Source organism: Accipiter gentilis, chromosome 14 (assembly GCF_929443795.1).
Source record: "Accipiter gentilis chromosome 14, bAccGen1.1, whole genome shotgun sequence".
Taxonomy (NCBI): domain Eukaryota; kingdom Metazoa; phylum Chordata; class Aves; order Accipitriformes; family Accipitridae; genus Astur; species Astur gentilis.
In genome coordinates, this window is record NC_064893.1 from 17,133,433 (window position 1) to 17,150,693 (window position 17,261).

General features: G+C 38.9%; 2 protein-coding genes across 13 annotated transcripts in view; one reads left to right on the forward strand and one right to left on the reverse strand.

Moving 5' to 3' along the window:
* The window catches only part of RBM39 (RNA binding motif protein 39), a 278,284-nt gene that overhangs the window by 121,374 nt on the left and 139,649 nt on the right, over window positions 1-17,261 (forward strand). The window lies entirely within an intron of this gene.
* PHF20 (PHD finger protein 20) overlaps window positions 1-17,261 on the reverse strand; it is a 74,400-nt gene that overhangs the window by 30,040 nt on the left and 27,099 nt on the right. For 10 of the 12 annotated variants that reach the window (XM_049816218.1, XM_049816219.1, XM_049816216.1 and 7 more), the window contains 2 exons: window positions 16,522-16,695; window positions 4,981-5,259 (listed from right to left, as the gene is read on the reverse strand). In XM_049816218.1, the coding sequence (XP_049672175.1) occupies window positions 4,981-5,259; window positions 16,522-16,695 (453 nt within the window). The remainder of the gene's footprint in view (window positions 1-4,980; window positions 5,260-16,521; window positions 16,696-17,261) is intronic. The other 2 variants (XM_049816226.1, XM_049816224.1) reach the window with 1 other exon arrangement.

The window sequence follows — 17,261 nt, forward strand, 5'->3', positions numbered from 1 at the left end:
CTCCAACAAGAAACCCTCTGTTTGTAGGTCACCCATGCACATTCCACTCCCTAGCAAAGAGGCATCCGTCAGCCAATATTCAGAGGAAACAGGAAGCCCCCCCGAAAACCACTAAGCCACATGCCAGAGGTTCACATTAACAGCTATCAGTTGACAACTAGATGCCTTGGATGTTTAAGTTGTCAAAGAAGTTTGCCAACCTGTTGCCTATACACACGTGGTTAGGATCTCATTAGTAACATGAGACCACTTTTTTTTTTTTTTTTTTTTACACAGATTCCTGGCATTAAGACACTTATACATTAACAAAACGCACTGTAACTAACTCTAAGGAGGCAGAATTTTCTAAGAACAAGGTCATGTACAAAAATTTAAACCTAGTGACAATATACATGTTTTTTCTTTAAGTACCTTTTACGGACTCCTCAGTAGGGACAGATTTTTTACAGTCTCTGAACTACAAATCACAGGTCTGTTGCTTTCTTTTCTTCCTCATGGCAAGGAGAACAGCAGAGCCAAGACTGGCAGCAACCTGCCAGACTGAAGCTGCCATTATATACCCACATACCGAAACTGCAGCCTAATACTGCACAGCATTTTTAAAGTCTCAAAATCAGGTTTAATTCTATTAAAGCAAAACTCCTTAGGGGAACTGAACTATCTCCTAGGAGTGTAAGGGTATTAACTGACAAAGTCCCTGTCAGTACGACAGTTGTGCTGAAGGCAGCATCAAGTCTGTCAGCCCTACTAAGTGGTTAAGAGCATTAAGAGTACACCAGACACCTTAGTGAAGGTTTTGATGGCATTTCCTTGCACACACATTATCAAATCCCCTACTTGTTCACATCTAATGAGGTTAGAACTTCCTGACAAACCTTCAGTACCTATAGTATACCTAAGTATAGAGTGTTTCGAAGGTCTGACATGAGGTGCACCACCTGTGTGAGAACTGAAGTCTGGCACAAGTTGACTTTCAGATTTCAGAAAAATTGTTCAACACAAGGGCTTGAACTAAATTTTGTTGAACCTCCAAATGAAAAAAATTTTACTAAAAAATGAAAGCCACCAATTCAGAAAATCACAGTCAAAAAGTTAAGACATTAAAGTTAGGAGTTGCAGGTACAAAGAATTAAATGAAGCTATTCCATGCCTTGTGCCCCTGGAGTGGTCTACATCAGGAAACAACAAATTTCATTAAAAATAACCTTTTGTAGGCACTTCACACAAAATAAAACTGATAGACAGGCATCTGAAAGAGAAAACTGACACCTTCAGAGCAAGTGTTTACAATAAGTGTTTGCAGGGCACAAGTCACAGTATGGGATGACATACTTCCAACAGTAAACTGATTGTGCAGAGAAGGGGAAGGGACAACAAAGAAAAAAAACCTATCCTAAGGTTAATGCATATGAAGATGGAATGTGGTTCTACTCAAGTTTTTTTTATTACAGCAATCAACAAGTAGTAACTAACCGCCAAAAAATTTAATATATACTATACCATACCACATTCAATTTCAAGTGATAAATTTGATAGAACATCTCAATTTGAACTGTCAAAAACTTAAGCAAGTCTTTCCTGGAAGACAGACTTTGAGAAGTCATCTCCAGCTTATGCTCAAAAAGCTTGTTTTAAGCCTGTGCATCTATTTATGTCTGTGCAGGTCTTGATTCTCCTCTTTAACAGAAGGGCTGCAGGTGGCTCTATAATGCACCTGCGGAGGTGAAACGCAACTTAAGAGCTGAGGGCAGAAATGCCTGCATCTTCTATATTCCAAAGGGACAAAAAAAAGCAAGTGCCTTATTCTCTGTAAGGACAATGCTCTCAGTGAAGACCAAATAGAAGCAATACTCATGGAGGTAAGTATTATAACATGGGGTTGGGTGGAGAGTTGTTTCATCACAATGATCTTGCAATATTTCCTGATAAATTAGAAAGAGGTATTGCCTGAATGCATACAGTAGCCATTTAAGTCTGCATCATTCTGTTCAGAGTAGTAAGGCATATCTAAAATACAAGCTAGTCAGTGGTAGTTCCTTCCCCTCTGTTCAATGAAGAGCCACTACAGAATTTAGAGAGATATCTGTTGAATTTGCCACTGCAAAGTAAATCCTTAGGGAAAAGGGAGAGACAGGACAAATCAGTTCCACATTAACCTGTCCATCTCACTCAAGTTTTGAAGCCAACACCAAGTGGCATGATTTACATTTCAGATGTTGAAATTTCAGTCTCCGCTTTAGTGCAAAGTAATTATACTTCAATTGTTCCTTCCTGCATCTCACAACATGGTCATTGAAGACCACTTAAATCCATCTTTTCTGTGTCAAAATTCTGATTTTAAGCACAAGGAAAAGGTTTTGCTGAATATTGCATAATTTCCCAGAACTTTAAAAACAGTAAGTATTTTCACTTTAAATACAGACAACAGTCCACCCCCACCATTTACTTATTAATTTGATGTGTAGCAGAAATAGTAAGGAGTTCCAGAACTCCAAAATAAAACTTGTGAGACAAAGACTTAAGTGTACTAAAGCTTCTAAAGCAAGAGTAACTACAAGCTTATGGAATAACAAAACTCATGATTTCTAAAGTCTTATATGTTAGAAACTGCCACCTTTTCTTAAGCACTAAAACCTATCTAATATAGTGAAGTATAAGAAAAGAAAAGGACATTTGTACCAAAAGGTAAAATAATTTAAATATATTCACTTTGACCAGGAGAGGTTTTGCTCACAAAAGGATTGTGAAGATGAAAAGTAAACCCACCGTGTACCATCCTTAAATTATGTATTCAAAAGCCTTTGCTCTCACTTAGCAGTACTCCTGAAAAGCCTTTTAAAAAGGTGACATAAGAGCGTTCAGTGGACATGGAGAAAGTCTTGCTTAGTAGGCTATCTTCCTATACATTCATTAATAATAGAAGAGAAGCTTCCAAAAAGACAGAACAGAACACAACATGCAACAGTATGAGCTCAAAAACCCCATTAACTCTACCTCAGAACATGTGGTACCCCCACAACAAAAATTAGAAGAATTAAGAACACAATGAGTTAAAACCCAAATGGCACTTAGTATCAGACATACAATGTAACTGACATATGACAACATTACTTTTCCTCATCAAGAAAAACCTTACTGTAGCTCCACAATAACAGGCTTTGACAGTTTCAAGGTGACTCGACAAATTTACAGTCCACCTTCCACTTTGATGCACTGTTCAACAGCCGTCAGCACAACCCAGGGGCTATTTGCAGGGATATGCTATGAAATGCATCACTGAAACAATCCAGGTTAAAAGTACCCATCCACAGGTGAGGAATTAAAGGGGTGGGGGCTTAAAATAAGCAAATACAGTTACAACTCAACACCATAATGAATTACCTGCCCATGTGGCCAAGATGATGATATCAAACCAACAGTACACACATGGGGGAAAGGATAAATGAAAGGGTCAAGATCTTGAGTCACTAGTCAGTTCATTCAAGACAACCACAGGAAAACAACTTCTCGAACCAAAATAATTATGCTGTTACAAAAAAGCTGAATAGAAGTCCGTTTATGGAAAAGCATGTGACACGCAAGCCTACTTTGATCACTGTGCAGTTGTTAACAGCCATTCTTCATAAAGCACTCGTCTCAGGTGTGTTTGTCAAGGCAGTGCTTGAGTTTCATTTAAGCTGCATGCAAAGTATAATAAACACCAGTTGGCACACCCTAACGCATTTAAAGAAAAATCTTCCTCTACCGCACCAAATCTTATCCCTTTGCATTATTTAAAGTTACAGAAGTATTTGGGGCATAGAAGTTTACATGTAGTAGCAGTATGTTATGTTACACTTGTTAGGAACTGGCAGTAGCCCCTCAAATGAAAAAACGGTTGATGGATACACTAGGGAAAGCAGACATGAAGCAAAGTAAGGCTAGATATATTCTGCTGTAGCAAGCTGTATCTCAGTGAACAACTTTCAAGACTTGAAAATTATAAAACAGAGTACTAATGAAAGATCAAATGCAAAGACAAAAAACACCAGGTAATTCAAAGAGAAAGCTGGATTCTATAAAACAGGCTCAATCAGAATACAAAAGAGAAGACAATTTTTATGGACCTGCAGTACAAAGGGAAGTCAGTCCACAAGAACAAAGTTTGGATAGGTTATCAAAAACAACACTGCAGTTCACAACTAGACCTAGATTGCCACTCTGATGTTACACAAGACACTAGGAAGAAAGTGCTTCAGTGAGATGGTGAAGCAGAAGTTAATGTGATTCTGAAGACTGCAAAGTAATTATAACATAAACATTTTTTTTTTTCCTTACCGTTAAGTTTTTATCCCTTTCCACTACCCATCAGTTGTGTGAGGATCTTTTTCAAGTACAGCTGTAGCAATTACTTTTGTTAAATACTAGGACTTTTTTTTCCCCACAGGTCCATCAATGAGAACAGTAAATACTGTAGAAAGTGGTACTGGATTTCTAGCCAAGTATACTCTTGAAGTCAGACCATGACATGTAAAGACCAAGTAAGAAATAGGAGAGCACTGGAGTTACCCAGACTGTTTCCTTAAGACAGAAAAGGACAATAGTCTTTGAACAATACTTATTAGGTATTTGTTAAGCCGGGGGGGGGGGGGGGGAACCAAAAACAAAACAAAACACAAAATCAGGAATTCGGGGAATTGTAGTTTTGAAAAAAGAACAGAGCTTTAATATTCAAGTGAGCTATTACAAAGGAATAAGTGAAGCTGCACAGTTGGTTCATTATAGAACATGATCTATTTTTCTAGATAAAGTAGTTCCTTCAGTTTTATCTTCTCTAAAACATAATGTTCACACATATTATGCTGCTTGTCCACAAAGAAATATGCTAAGATGGAGCCCAAAAGAGATTCCTTTAGCCCAAAAGAAAATCTATTTCTGCTCTTTCCAGCTTGTCCTGCCTGCTGCTGTTGAAAAAAAGGAAGAGATCAGCAACATACTTACACAGCGAACTAGCTGCAGTCCGTCCTCTTTTTGACCTTTCTTGATTAGCTTTTTCAGAAGCCAAAGAAGCTCTGGTTTGAATATTTCTTTTTACAGGGTTCTGCTGTGATTCTGCAGCCTTCTCCACTCCATGAAAGTATTTCAAGTGATAATGCAACAACTTGGCTTTGCGGAAGGATTTTGAACAGTCCAAGAACTTGCATCTAAACTGGTGATCTTGATCAACAGTTGCAGCTTTTTTTGATGCAAGAAAATCTGCTCTCCTACAAGGTTTTGTTACTGTAAGAACAAAACAGATAAATTCCCCCATGCATTTGCTATATTTATCAAATGGTTTCCTAAACTTAAAACAACAAAAAAAGATAAGAAATGGGCATGCATACAATCATGTTAGCTATGAAATGCTAAAAATAAAGTTTTAATGCTGTATCTGCCGTTAAGGTCAATAGCTTTTAAGGGAAAACTCTGCCCTACTGTGCTCTTAAAAATTGGTTGTCATTATGCCAGTGTTTTTATGAATGAGTTATCATCAGGAAACGACATTTTGCTTCCATGAGTCCCTTCCCCAACACCTAGTATCACTGTATATAGTGCTACTATAGATATGAGGCTGAATTACACAGATTGTGTATTTAGTCAGAACACTGAAGATTATGTTCTATCAAGTATTTATTTGTTTATAACTGTTCACATCTTTGGTGAAAGCACTTTCCAAGAAAAGCAGTTCTGCTTCTTTGCTTATAATTATTTTGCTGCCTGCTTTCTGGATGTGTTGTCGTACCACCAAAGTCTGGTTACTGCCAAGAACAAAGGAAGCAGTACGTCAGAACTACATTTTTCAAGTAAAATTGAAATAAATTTCAATTTAATTTAAACTTATTTCAATTTTCAAGCAGCAATGAAAGAATGAAACTGAGCAAAAGGAAAATGGCTTGCATCTGTTAAAAAATTTCCCCTATGAGCTATAGTTAATTAGTTTCTCAAAAAAAGCAAGGAAAGTCTTCAGACTCAAATGAAAGAACCTTAAGGCATCTGTTTTAAAGAGCACTGCTGTGCAATCCAGGGCTATACTTAAACTTGACCTGCTAAACTCCTACTTCTTCCAGCATTTCAGAAACTTTTAATCCATGTTTTTGCTAAAAAATACACAAAAGAAACATTTTGAACTAAGAGTAGATCAGATTATTGTCACCAGTATCTGTACTCAATATAACAAAGGAGAGGTAGAAATTTGGAAACACAGAGATATAAAGAGATCCAGGCAACTAACCATCACTAATATGCACACAGCATCAAAAAAAATCTCTCACCAACTAAAGGACAATGGAAAGGAGGTGTCATTTTTACAAAACAGCTTCCAAATACAATTTTTCCATTTGTTTTGCCAGTACTAAAATATTATTTCCATATTCACCACTATTTTCAAACTTGGAGAATTAAGAAAGATGAAGTGGTTAAAGCTAAGACCCAGATCTAGCAACAGTGATGCAAAACTGAAGGCAGGCAGCACATGAATGAAAATTAAGACATTATATTAGAAGTAGTTGAAAACAAGGAACACAAAAGGACCCAGGAACATTACAAACAAAAGTGCAGAAAGAGTAAGACTTTCCACAAGTGCACATATGCAGGAACGCATTGAATGGGAGTGTTAAAGGTAGTGTCGACACAATCTTGGTGTAAGAACACAGGACAGCTTGTTCAGAAATTTTTAGCATATAGCAACAAAAATGGTGTTAGTGAGCTGCATACTTAAGAGTTATGTCATAGCAAAGAAAAGCATCCTAGATAGCTGTATCTGAAGCACACTTAGTTTCTAAGTACTGTGTTATGACAAAGAAACAAAACTTGAAGTCATTCATAGAGAAAAAACAAGTAATGGTACTATGGAGGCTGATGGACAGGGAAGGATTAAGAAGTCATATGCATATTAGACTGGCTAAAAGAAAGCTATTCAGTTAATTTTGAGAACAGTAAAAATGAAGACACTGCTTTTGGGTGTTTCACAAAAATAACGACAAGGAGAAAGAGAAAGACATTTTGGTGCAGCCATATTAAGAACATGCTGGCAGAGATGCTGCTTTAAGCAATTATGGTAATAAGATTGCAACAAAGCCAGACAATTGGATCTCACTTGCAGAACAACAAAGTTTGCCAATACCAAAATTGAAAGATACTGTACATCAAAAGTTGCATTCATAAAGAATGAAAAAAAACATTTCAGGAACAGTCAGTGAAATGGCCTGTGGGTTTAGTGAAAGCAAATGCAGAAAGGTTCTCTTGACAGTAAAGCTGAAAAACAACATTCAGGACAATGAAAGAGAACTTGTTTCTACTTAACTGCCATGAAGGTGGGAAAACTTAACTGCAGCAGAAGGGGGTAATAGGGTCTGAAGATTTAGCCAAAAAATATTACAAAAGATGACAAGGGAAACTATTATACCATCACACAACTGTCATGATGAGGCCCTGTACCCAAGCTCAGAGCAACTCCCCTCCACTGAGACAGAAATTCTGGAGAAGATAACAGGGAATGGGTTCTAACTGATCAGCTACAAGTTGGAAGAGGAACACAGGATCGTGTCAGCTGAAGTTTAGAAACAGAGGTAACAAAGACACAGGGTAAGGAAAGCAGACAAAAAACTTAGTACAACATGCAAAAGGAATCTATTCAGAGTAATAAAACCACAGACAATCCCTCACAGTTTGAAATAAAGCTTAAATTATTAGCATCACCACCACATTTGGCGGCATATTCCTTCTTTACAAGTAACACAATAAGAACTCTCTGAAACCAGGGCTCAGCAGGAAACTGATGCCCAACTCCACCAGCCAGGAAGGCCTCTGAAGAGCCTGTGCTCCCAGCCAAATGCTCTGAAGCTGACCCATTACACCAGCATCTAAGGGGGGGAACTTCCATCCTTACACATACATACAATTTTTTGCTCACAACACATGGTACTAAAACTGGTTTCTATAGAGAGAAAGTTTTGCTCTAGTGGCTTCAGATTTTCAAGCACTTGCCTTTTCAGAGGAGCTTAGTGGGTGTTTTCTCCAAGTACAGAGGGAAGTTAATGATAGACCTATCACTTGCTATTTCTTCCATGTTTATAACCAAAATTAAAACTCCTCACCTGGCATTCAATTAGCCATTACAATATTAAGCACACAGACTCAAGGTCAAGCAACAGTGTCTCCTTTAACTTTCACTACAGAGAAAAAAAAATCCCTTCAGCATTCAAGTCAGCAACCTCTCTCACTTCCTGTTGTGCCGTATTATCCAAGGTTCAAGCTACGACCACGTTCAGCAGTAAGTTTACAGTAAAATGTCACCATGCAAAGCTTCTGAGTCCACAAGAGATTTCCCCCCACCCCCCTGAGTTCTTTAATTGACTCATGCTGGGACAGGAAAGTTCAGCAGCAGCACAATATCTTGACTGAAAGTCTGCCATCCTGAGGCATCTTCTGCAACGCATTGGTAAGCTATCCCAGAAAACCAACAGTGCACATAACACTAAGCATTTCCCCCCCAATTCAAGTTGGCTAGAAACTGCTGCAAGGCCATTAGATCTTCACACACAAGGGCCTGTTAAACTGATGAGACTTCTAGTCTCTGTTTCCTGGTCTCCACAGAAACATTAAGTGAAGATCAAATTATTCCTTCACCTGCTGTTAAGCTACACAGATTGAGTCTCTCCAGAACTTACGTTCTCCACTGCTTCTGGAGATCTGTATTATTTTCAAGATTATTTGCTTGTTACCAATACCTTTCTTGAGCTGACACTTTTTACACTGTGCTTTGGATCACTTCACACCACTGGGCTAGCTTCCTCACTAATTACCCATTTATTTGGTCTTATTTCTTCTGAAATCTTGTGGTGCTATTCTTGAGCTCACCAAAAGTGTTCCTGTTCATCATTTTAGCACCCAAACCATGTTTCTTCCTTTATTTTCAGACACCTCTGTCTTTTAAGATCTCAGTTGTGAAACAAAGAACATCTTGCCTAATTGCTCTTCTCAAACTACTTTAGGTAAAGACAGCATCCAACCATTTCCAGTGCATCCAGAATTCACTCAGGTAGATGCTTGGTGTAATAAATACATACAGCATCAATAATCACAGATCATTACACGTTTACAAAGTTGTAATTTTTGAGCCTGAAACATTACTTGACATTGCAAGAACTACTCAAGACGGTATTTCATATAATCCTCTAACTCACCATCTTCTCCCTCTGCTGGCACTAAGCTTCTAACACTAAAAACAGGGAAGTGTGTACTCTGACAAAAAATCTTGTATGCATGCAGTGTGCCACTGTGCAAACCTTGACATAACTTTAGAGAGGGCTAGCAGGCAGGTGGATATAAAGGCTTTACCTGCACTTCAAGGTGTAACTGAAACACCATGTCCAGATCACGGTGTCTAGCTGTAAGAAACTTTAAGCGAGCGAGGCAGGATGGATTTCTTTATGTACTATATTGCTAGGCTTAAAATGGCAGCTGTTAACACTACCTCAAAGGATCAAAGCCTACCTAGGTAAACTGCAGGATAAACAGCTTCTCCCTCAAACTGGATGCAAAGATATGCTTCTTAACTGAAACCCAAAGCTAAAAGTGACAAAATTAGAAAAACACATGGTAAGTATAAGGCAAATGGAATCCCTGATGCATGTCTATGCAAATAAAAAAAGTAAATCTTAAGAGTTCTGGGAAATACAACTACAAACACAATAGCAGATCTGTGCAAAGCAAAGGCAGCTCACCATTAAAGTCAAATCAGTTTCTAAGAGTAAAACCACACAGACAGCTGTACAGTGCTTCTAAGCCTGTTTTCAGATATACGAAACAGAACTTTTACTGGCTGCAAAAATTTGCCAAAAGACCTGCTTTTTTGAAAGGCAACTTGATTTAGCTAAACCCTAATCACTAATTCTGGTCCTAAACATTAGAGGAGCCAAAAATCAGCAGAATAGGATTTTTATCCTCTAGTACATGTAATTAATCAGAATTTTTCTGAAAATTTCAAAAAAGGAACTTACGTTTTGACAGGCAATGCCATATTACCCTTTCAGAACACGTTACATACATACACATTTTAAAATATAACAAGCATATAAACACTCCAAATTGTATTTGCTTTTAGAAATATCTGCAACTACTATAAACTTTGAATCATCTACCAACCAGTGACTGGGAAAACACTCTTTTAGTACTACCAGGGTGCATCACTCACTCATGCCAAACTAACACAACACACTGAAGAAAATGAAGGTTACTAATTTTATTATGTTTTGTAGTATTTTCCTACAGGAAGAGAATGAATTCCCATCACGTGACTAGAATGAAAGACAAATAAACAGACAAATAAAAAAGTTAGTATCAGGTTACAATGTTACACTTATTCTGAAAAGTAATCTTTGACCTTAGCTTCCATGCTTTATTTTACAGTAATCTTATAGGGAAAAAAAATTTTTCCACCCGCACCGCCTACTCTGACAACATACTTCTCACCTTTCCAAACCCCAAATTTAATACACATGGCAGTCTGAGAACATAACTGTTTGACATATAGTTATTAATATTTGGAGAGATGTCTATCTGTTCCCTTGATAATTACCCACAAAATAAGTTAACTCAGTTTTCAGCCTCCAACACCAGTTATTTTAGGACAGCATGCTTAGACTCCTTAACAGCCCCCCACCCTACTCTGAGCAGAAAGCCACTGGCAATTTTCTGAGACATTTTCAGATCCCACACCGAGATGCCTCTGTTGGTGCCATGCACACGCACTACTCCCAGGTGAAAGCCCAAGTCTTACTGTTCCCCCATCAGGCATCATTGGCACCGGAGTGTACAGGCACAATCCCGCAAGTAAGACAGAACCACGCACAGGAACAGAGATCTACTTTTAACTACAGAAGATGTAGCCATGATAGGATCTACGGATTTTGAAACTCTTGTATCAACAAACCACTCTTTAACAACATTTTTAATGTTGTTTAAGTATGGAAATGTAGATTATTTTTTTTTTTTGTACCTGGAGTTCAGGTGACAGTATTTACTCAGAAACACCCTGTACAATTCTTATTCCCCAATCTTAAAGAGTTTTCTCCAATAAAAACACCTGCTTGCCACACCTGGATGTCCATCCAGGTGCATGCCTGGCATTTCTAATGTTAAATGAGATGGCTTTAATTAAATGAAACAAAATTGTCCTGGTTTCAGCTGGGATAGAGTTAATTGTCTTCCTAGTAGCTGGTACAGTGCTATGTTTTGGGTTCAGTATGAGAAGAATGTTGATAACACTGATGTTTTCAGTTGTTGCAAGGTAATGTTTAGTCTAAAGCCAAGGATTTTTCAGCTTCTGATACCCAGCCAGCAAGAAAGCTGGAGGGGCACAAGAAGTTGGGTCAGGACACAGCCAGGGCAGCTGACCCAAAGTGGCCAACGGGATATTCCATACCATGTGACACCACATCTAGTGTATAAACTAGGGGGAGTGGGAGCAGGGGATCGCTGCTCGGGGACTAGCTGGGTGTCGATTGGTGGGCGGTGAGCTATTGCACTGCGCATCATTTGTACAGTCCCATCCTTTTATTGTTGCTGTTGTCATTTTATTAGTGTTATCATTATTATTATTAGTTTCTTCTTTTCGGTTCTATTAAACCGTTCTTATCTCAACCCACGAGTTCTACTTCTTTTCCTGATTTTCTCCCCCATCCCACTGGGTGGTGGGGGGAGTGAGCGAGCGGCTGCATGGTGCTTAGTTGCTGGCTGGGGTTAAACCACAACAAAAATCCACGCTCAAAAGTGTGAATTTTCAGACATCACCACAGTGCTGAACTTCAAATCAGAATTCAATGAGTGCCTACTCCTGAATTAACTTTAATCCAGCTCACTCAGGTGCTGACAGGAATACACATGCTGTACCAGAGGCTTTGGGTAGGCAAGCAAACCAAGTCATGTTCCCACAGCTTTACTGCTTGTATCCAATTAACCAAGCTCAGGAGAAGGCCACATCCCTCATGTCACATCTGTGTGACTGACACCACACATGTAGGTATTACACATTCAGCAGGGATTCTCCCCAGTTTAAGTCCAAATGACAAATGCTTAGCAATATATACACTAGGAAGTCAGAGGGAAGTGGTAATAATGGCAAAAGGTATTCAAAGGGATCAGCGTTTTTTGAACTCCCAATGGTTCAGTCACACACCAGCATTATACTGGTGTCCTGCCCCATCTACCTGCCACCAAAATTATGCTCCCCAAATGCTGAAAAAGCAGAATTCAGAAATTCTACCTTATAAATTTCAAATGTACAACTGATTTCCTCTCCCCACTTCCTCCCTCACAAAACATAGCATCTCACCCCAACACATATTATACAAGTTCAAGGGAATAAAACAAGATAATTATAAAATGCAACTGTCATCAAGAGAACGCAAGTATACAAGTAGAGGAAAAAAATCTGCTGGTATTTTAGTTCAACTTCAAACCCTTAAATCTTGTCAATCATTTCCCTAAAGTTTTTTCACAAAGAGATTTCCCCATCAGCAACAAATACAGAGAAATAACATTTTTACACCATCAAGCCTGTTTTGTCTATTTGTTCTTTCATTGTCAGTAGAAGTGATTTGTTTGCTGTAACCCCTAACACATACTGCTGAGTTATGTACCAGCTCTTACTACATTATAGCCCTGAACTCAGATCCCCAAACTTTTTTTTCAAAAGAAGCCTTCTCTAAAGATGATCATACAACTATGACAACACTGCAGTTCACATAAACCAGTAAGAATTTTCAAAACACCTTTGATTTCATAGTTACTTGAAACTAAGACATTGTGAAGCACCCTGAAAAGCTTTGCATCCTAAATGAGTACTTAAGAAAGTAGATGCCCTTGAAGGAGGCATTTTTAATAGTATTTAACCACTAACCCAAAAGCTTTGTGATTATACATGTTATGGTACCAGGTAAAATCATCTTTATTTCTGAGAATATTCCATGACTACTTGTGAGAGACTGAAAGAGTTAATGTCTCAAACATTGTGGTGGGGCATGTTCTGCTTAAAGACAAACCCTGCACAGCAAGGAGCCAAGGTGAAAAGCCCACCAGCTCAGACATCAGCAACAGGAGGGGGAGGGCATGCTGGAGGGTGCACAGCTCCCTGTTCTAATAAGCTGTTCTGATACAAAGATCAAACAATGGCCGTGTCTGCAGGAAAGGAAGAATCACTCCACAAACGACCCCCAAGCCCAAAGGTTCACAAACTGTTCATTAACCTGACAAGTTCGGGTGCCCGCCCGAAGGAGGGGCAAGGATGATAAAAGGACACAAACTGAAACCCCGGGTGCGCAAGCCCACTGGGACTGGACCCCTTGGCTGACTGAACCAACGCTAGACCCAGGACTGGTGAAATCTTTCTCTCTCCCTTTTTCTCTGTCGTCTTCTCTCTTTCCTTTTCCTTAATCCCTACACCTCATCTGTTTCAAGACATAAACCGTTGACCAAGTGTGAGACTAAGAGTGGATCCAGCCGCCCCTAGACCCTCCTCTGAGGAGGAGTCTGGAAAGCAAGGGAGTCTGCTCTGAACCTCGTGACTCGATGGGAAGGATCTCCTTATTCCCTGAATTGATGTATATGGTCACACAGTTTACAGAAGTAGTCTTATGCCAATTCCTGTTGTGAGAAACCCTGCCACCTACTACCATGCCTCCCCAGTTCAGTTTGCTTCTGTCATAAATAAGATCTTTAACTGATCGTTTTGTGTCGTTTCACCTTAATTTAGCCGGAGGGAATTTTGAATTAAACATGACTCCCTGGTCTGTCCAGCCTGGTCTGTCCAGTCTGGGTTATGACACTACTTCTGGATTATTTTACAAAGGCAACAGCAGCAGATGCCTTCTTAATACTGCATTAACTGTTTGAAGAACATCTGCAGCCATTAACACAGTTTTTCCGTACTGTTAATACAGTGTTCTTTCAAAAAGCCAAGATTTACCATTCTCCAAATTCTCAGACCTTAAAGTTGTGGTTTGTCAATCTATAGTGCAATGAGTACCTCCAAAAGATTACACAAAACGTTGTGTCATCTTAAAAACACTGCACTTAAAACTGAAAATTTGCAGGAATTTACAAAATAAAAAGCTAAATGGTTGTCAGCTAAAAACCAAACTTTAAGAAATGCAGTGAGTTTATCATGCAAGATCACTGAAATTAGAAAGCATTTTGTCATACCATTTTCCTATATAAAGCATGTGCAAAGGGTGACTGTATCCACTGTAGTGGAAAGCTTTGCCATACCTTCTCTGCTATTAAATAGTTCGTCAGAGGCTGAAAAGTGAGTATTTTCAGACATACTAAAAATTCTTTCCATTTTCAAAACTGCTATAGCCTGCTCTATCTCTTAGAAGAGCTGTCTCTAAGGTGCAAATCCTGCACACTTCACCTCAGAACAATTCAGTTCACTGTACCTATTTGGAGCCATGCCTGTACCTGCACACCTTCTCACATGCCTGACTGGAGTCACAACAGCCACCACTCTTTCTGCTTGCCTGAAGCACAAGATTCCAACAGGATCAAGAAGCACCACTGTTTTTTAGCATCTCTTTGTACTCCCAGTGACACAAATGTCTGCAGTCTTTCCATTAAGAACTCCTTGGACATCTTCCCGAGATCCAATGAAGGAAGAAAAAAAGAATGTTCTGTAGCTGCTACAGCAGACAGCCCCTCCTGCCATCCACAACGGCTACTTCAACATGAGAATTTGCAAACAGGACATGGCTATTCATCTTAAAATTACATTCAAGGATGCCTGTTCAGTTTCAAGGGCACCTTGGAGGAGAAGAACTTCAAATTCTGAAGGAAAGAGCTCACAGCACCAGCTGCTAATATTGCTGGCATTGCAAACTTCTAGACAGGGTACCAGTTTAGCTAACCCAGACAGCAGACTACTACAGCAGTACCTGACAAAGCACTTGTGAAAAGCTTCACCAGTTGTCAGCACATGACCTTAAGGAAACCAGTGATACTACACTGCAATTACCCAGAGGAAGTATTCAACCTAAACTTTAAAGTACATGAAATCAGTTCCACCTGCTACAAGAGGAGGAAGAACAAATTCATAGCCACTGGAAGGAGCAACACTTTTTACATCCTTCCTTTGCTTCAGAGATTTGCAGGCTGTCAATAGCTCATGTCCTCAGAGCCAATACAGAGAGTAATGGCATTTCCTTGGTGTCGGAGAGATTTATGTTCTGTTCAGGTACAACACCCAAACAGTGATCTTGCCTTCATGAGCCAAAACAAGCTACAACACATCAGTTTAAAAAAAGTTAAACCCAAAAGTACTTAATGGACTGAAAAGGACACAGCAGCCTGACTAGCAAAAAGAATCTGCAGCCGCTCACTATCTTGCAAACTCACCACCAGAACGTAGAGAAGTAAAAGCATGGCCCCAACACACATCAACTGAAAAGACTCTGGATATACCATAGTTAGAATACAGGTGGGTAATATCATCAGCCTGGTTAGGAACGAGAGCAAGATCAGAAGAGCTCTAATTTTTAAGTAGTAAAAGACCATTTACACATCAAACCGGAGCACAGGAAAAGAGGTAAATTCCTTCCTGCTCTGAAGGTGCACATCAGTGGCAAAGGGAGAGGACATTCAATTTGTACAGTTACATAAGAGTGGGGTGAAAGAGGACACATGCAAGCAGGAGGATAAGTTTGGAATAATCAACAAACAGGATGAAAGCTAGCACATACAGATTAGCAATGCTGTGCAACTGTAAATCCCTCTAAATGTTCTGTTCTACTTAAAATTAAGCTTCTTTGGTAAAGCATAAACCAGGGAAATTGTAGTTCAAGTTTCCCCAGTTAGCTGCAGATATAAGTATTAAAGTTACAAAAAATAATCACAGGACAGCACTATTTTGGCATAGTCTACTATCTGCATAGGAAATTTTAATTTGAAAAAGCATGGCAAGTACACTCCCCAGCCAAAAGAAAATAGAATATATACATTATTAAGACAGACACTGAAATGATTGAACTATTTCATAAATTTGCACTAAAACCTCTAAGTAGTCTAGGACTTAAGTACAACAAAAGCCAAAACATAAGGGTATAGAAATCCACAATCAGGATTCCCAAACATCAAGGCTACCACATACCTGCAGCACAGAAATTACAAAATAACCTGATCTTTTAAGATGTTAGTCCAACTTAATCCAGAATTACAAACATTAAATTACAACTTGAAAACAAGCGTTTGTTAGTTTCACCATTCACATGCTAAAAATATTACACCCAGTCATTTAAAAATTATGATTGTCACTTTTGGGGAGATTGATGTCAATCTCCAAAGCATAATATCAAAACTCAGTCCATAAGGAATAAAAATATGCATTTCCCCCCCGCCCCATGGTTAACATTGCAAGAACACACAACTTTTGTGACACACATACAAGCACAAAACACCTGGCATCAGTTGCCTTAAATGTATCAACATTAAATACAAAATCAACTTTTGAACCTGTAGCAGCAGAAGGTTCTTGAGTTCGGACAGTTACAGACAAAGACTCAGTGTCTTCAACTTTTTCTTCCTGTAAAATGGCATCTGTACTGAGTGCTGTGCTATGTGATGTGTTTCCAGGCAACCCTTGTTCACTGAACCTTTGGTCAGATTCAACAGGAATTTCTAAGTGGACTAGAACGGAGAAAAAAAAAATTTCATTGAGTAAAACGCACACAAAGCATATTCCAGAACACTAATGTGTGTGTTCATCACATTACAGTGGTGAAAGATACCCACCCACGCTGAGACTGCTCACTGTTGCATTAACACAAAATCAAGTTTTTACAACACAGCTATTTGTAGCAACCCTCTAAATTTAGAGCTGCTTAGAAACATACAGGCTGCTAACTCTTTATATCCTAAAATGGGACAGGTCTCCTCAAACCATTATCAGAGCTCCCCCTGAAAGGGAATGGCAGGGAAGCACAGGGCAGAAAAAGGGAGCATTATCCCCACCCATTCTAAGAATAAAAGCATCCCATTTGATGTTTTTAGTGTTCAACAAGAGGATTAAACTGTAAGTTTAGCATTTGGGTTACTACTTCAATCTGCAAGTGTTAAAACTGTGTAATCACCTTATTTTCACAAGCATAACCTGCATTCCTTAAAAAAAAAAAAAAGGCAAAAAACCCAATCACAACGTTTCCTTTAAGTTATTTTATGACCTACGGAGCTCTCCTTTTGCAAGGCTAGTTACC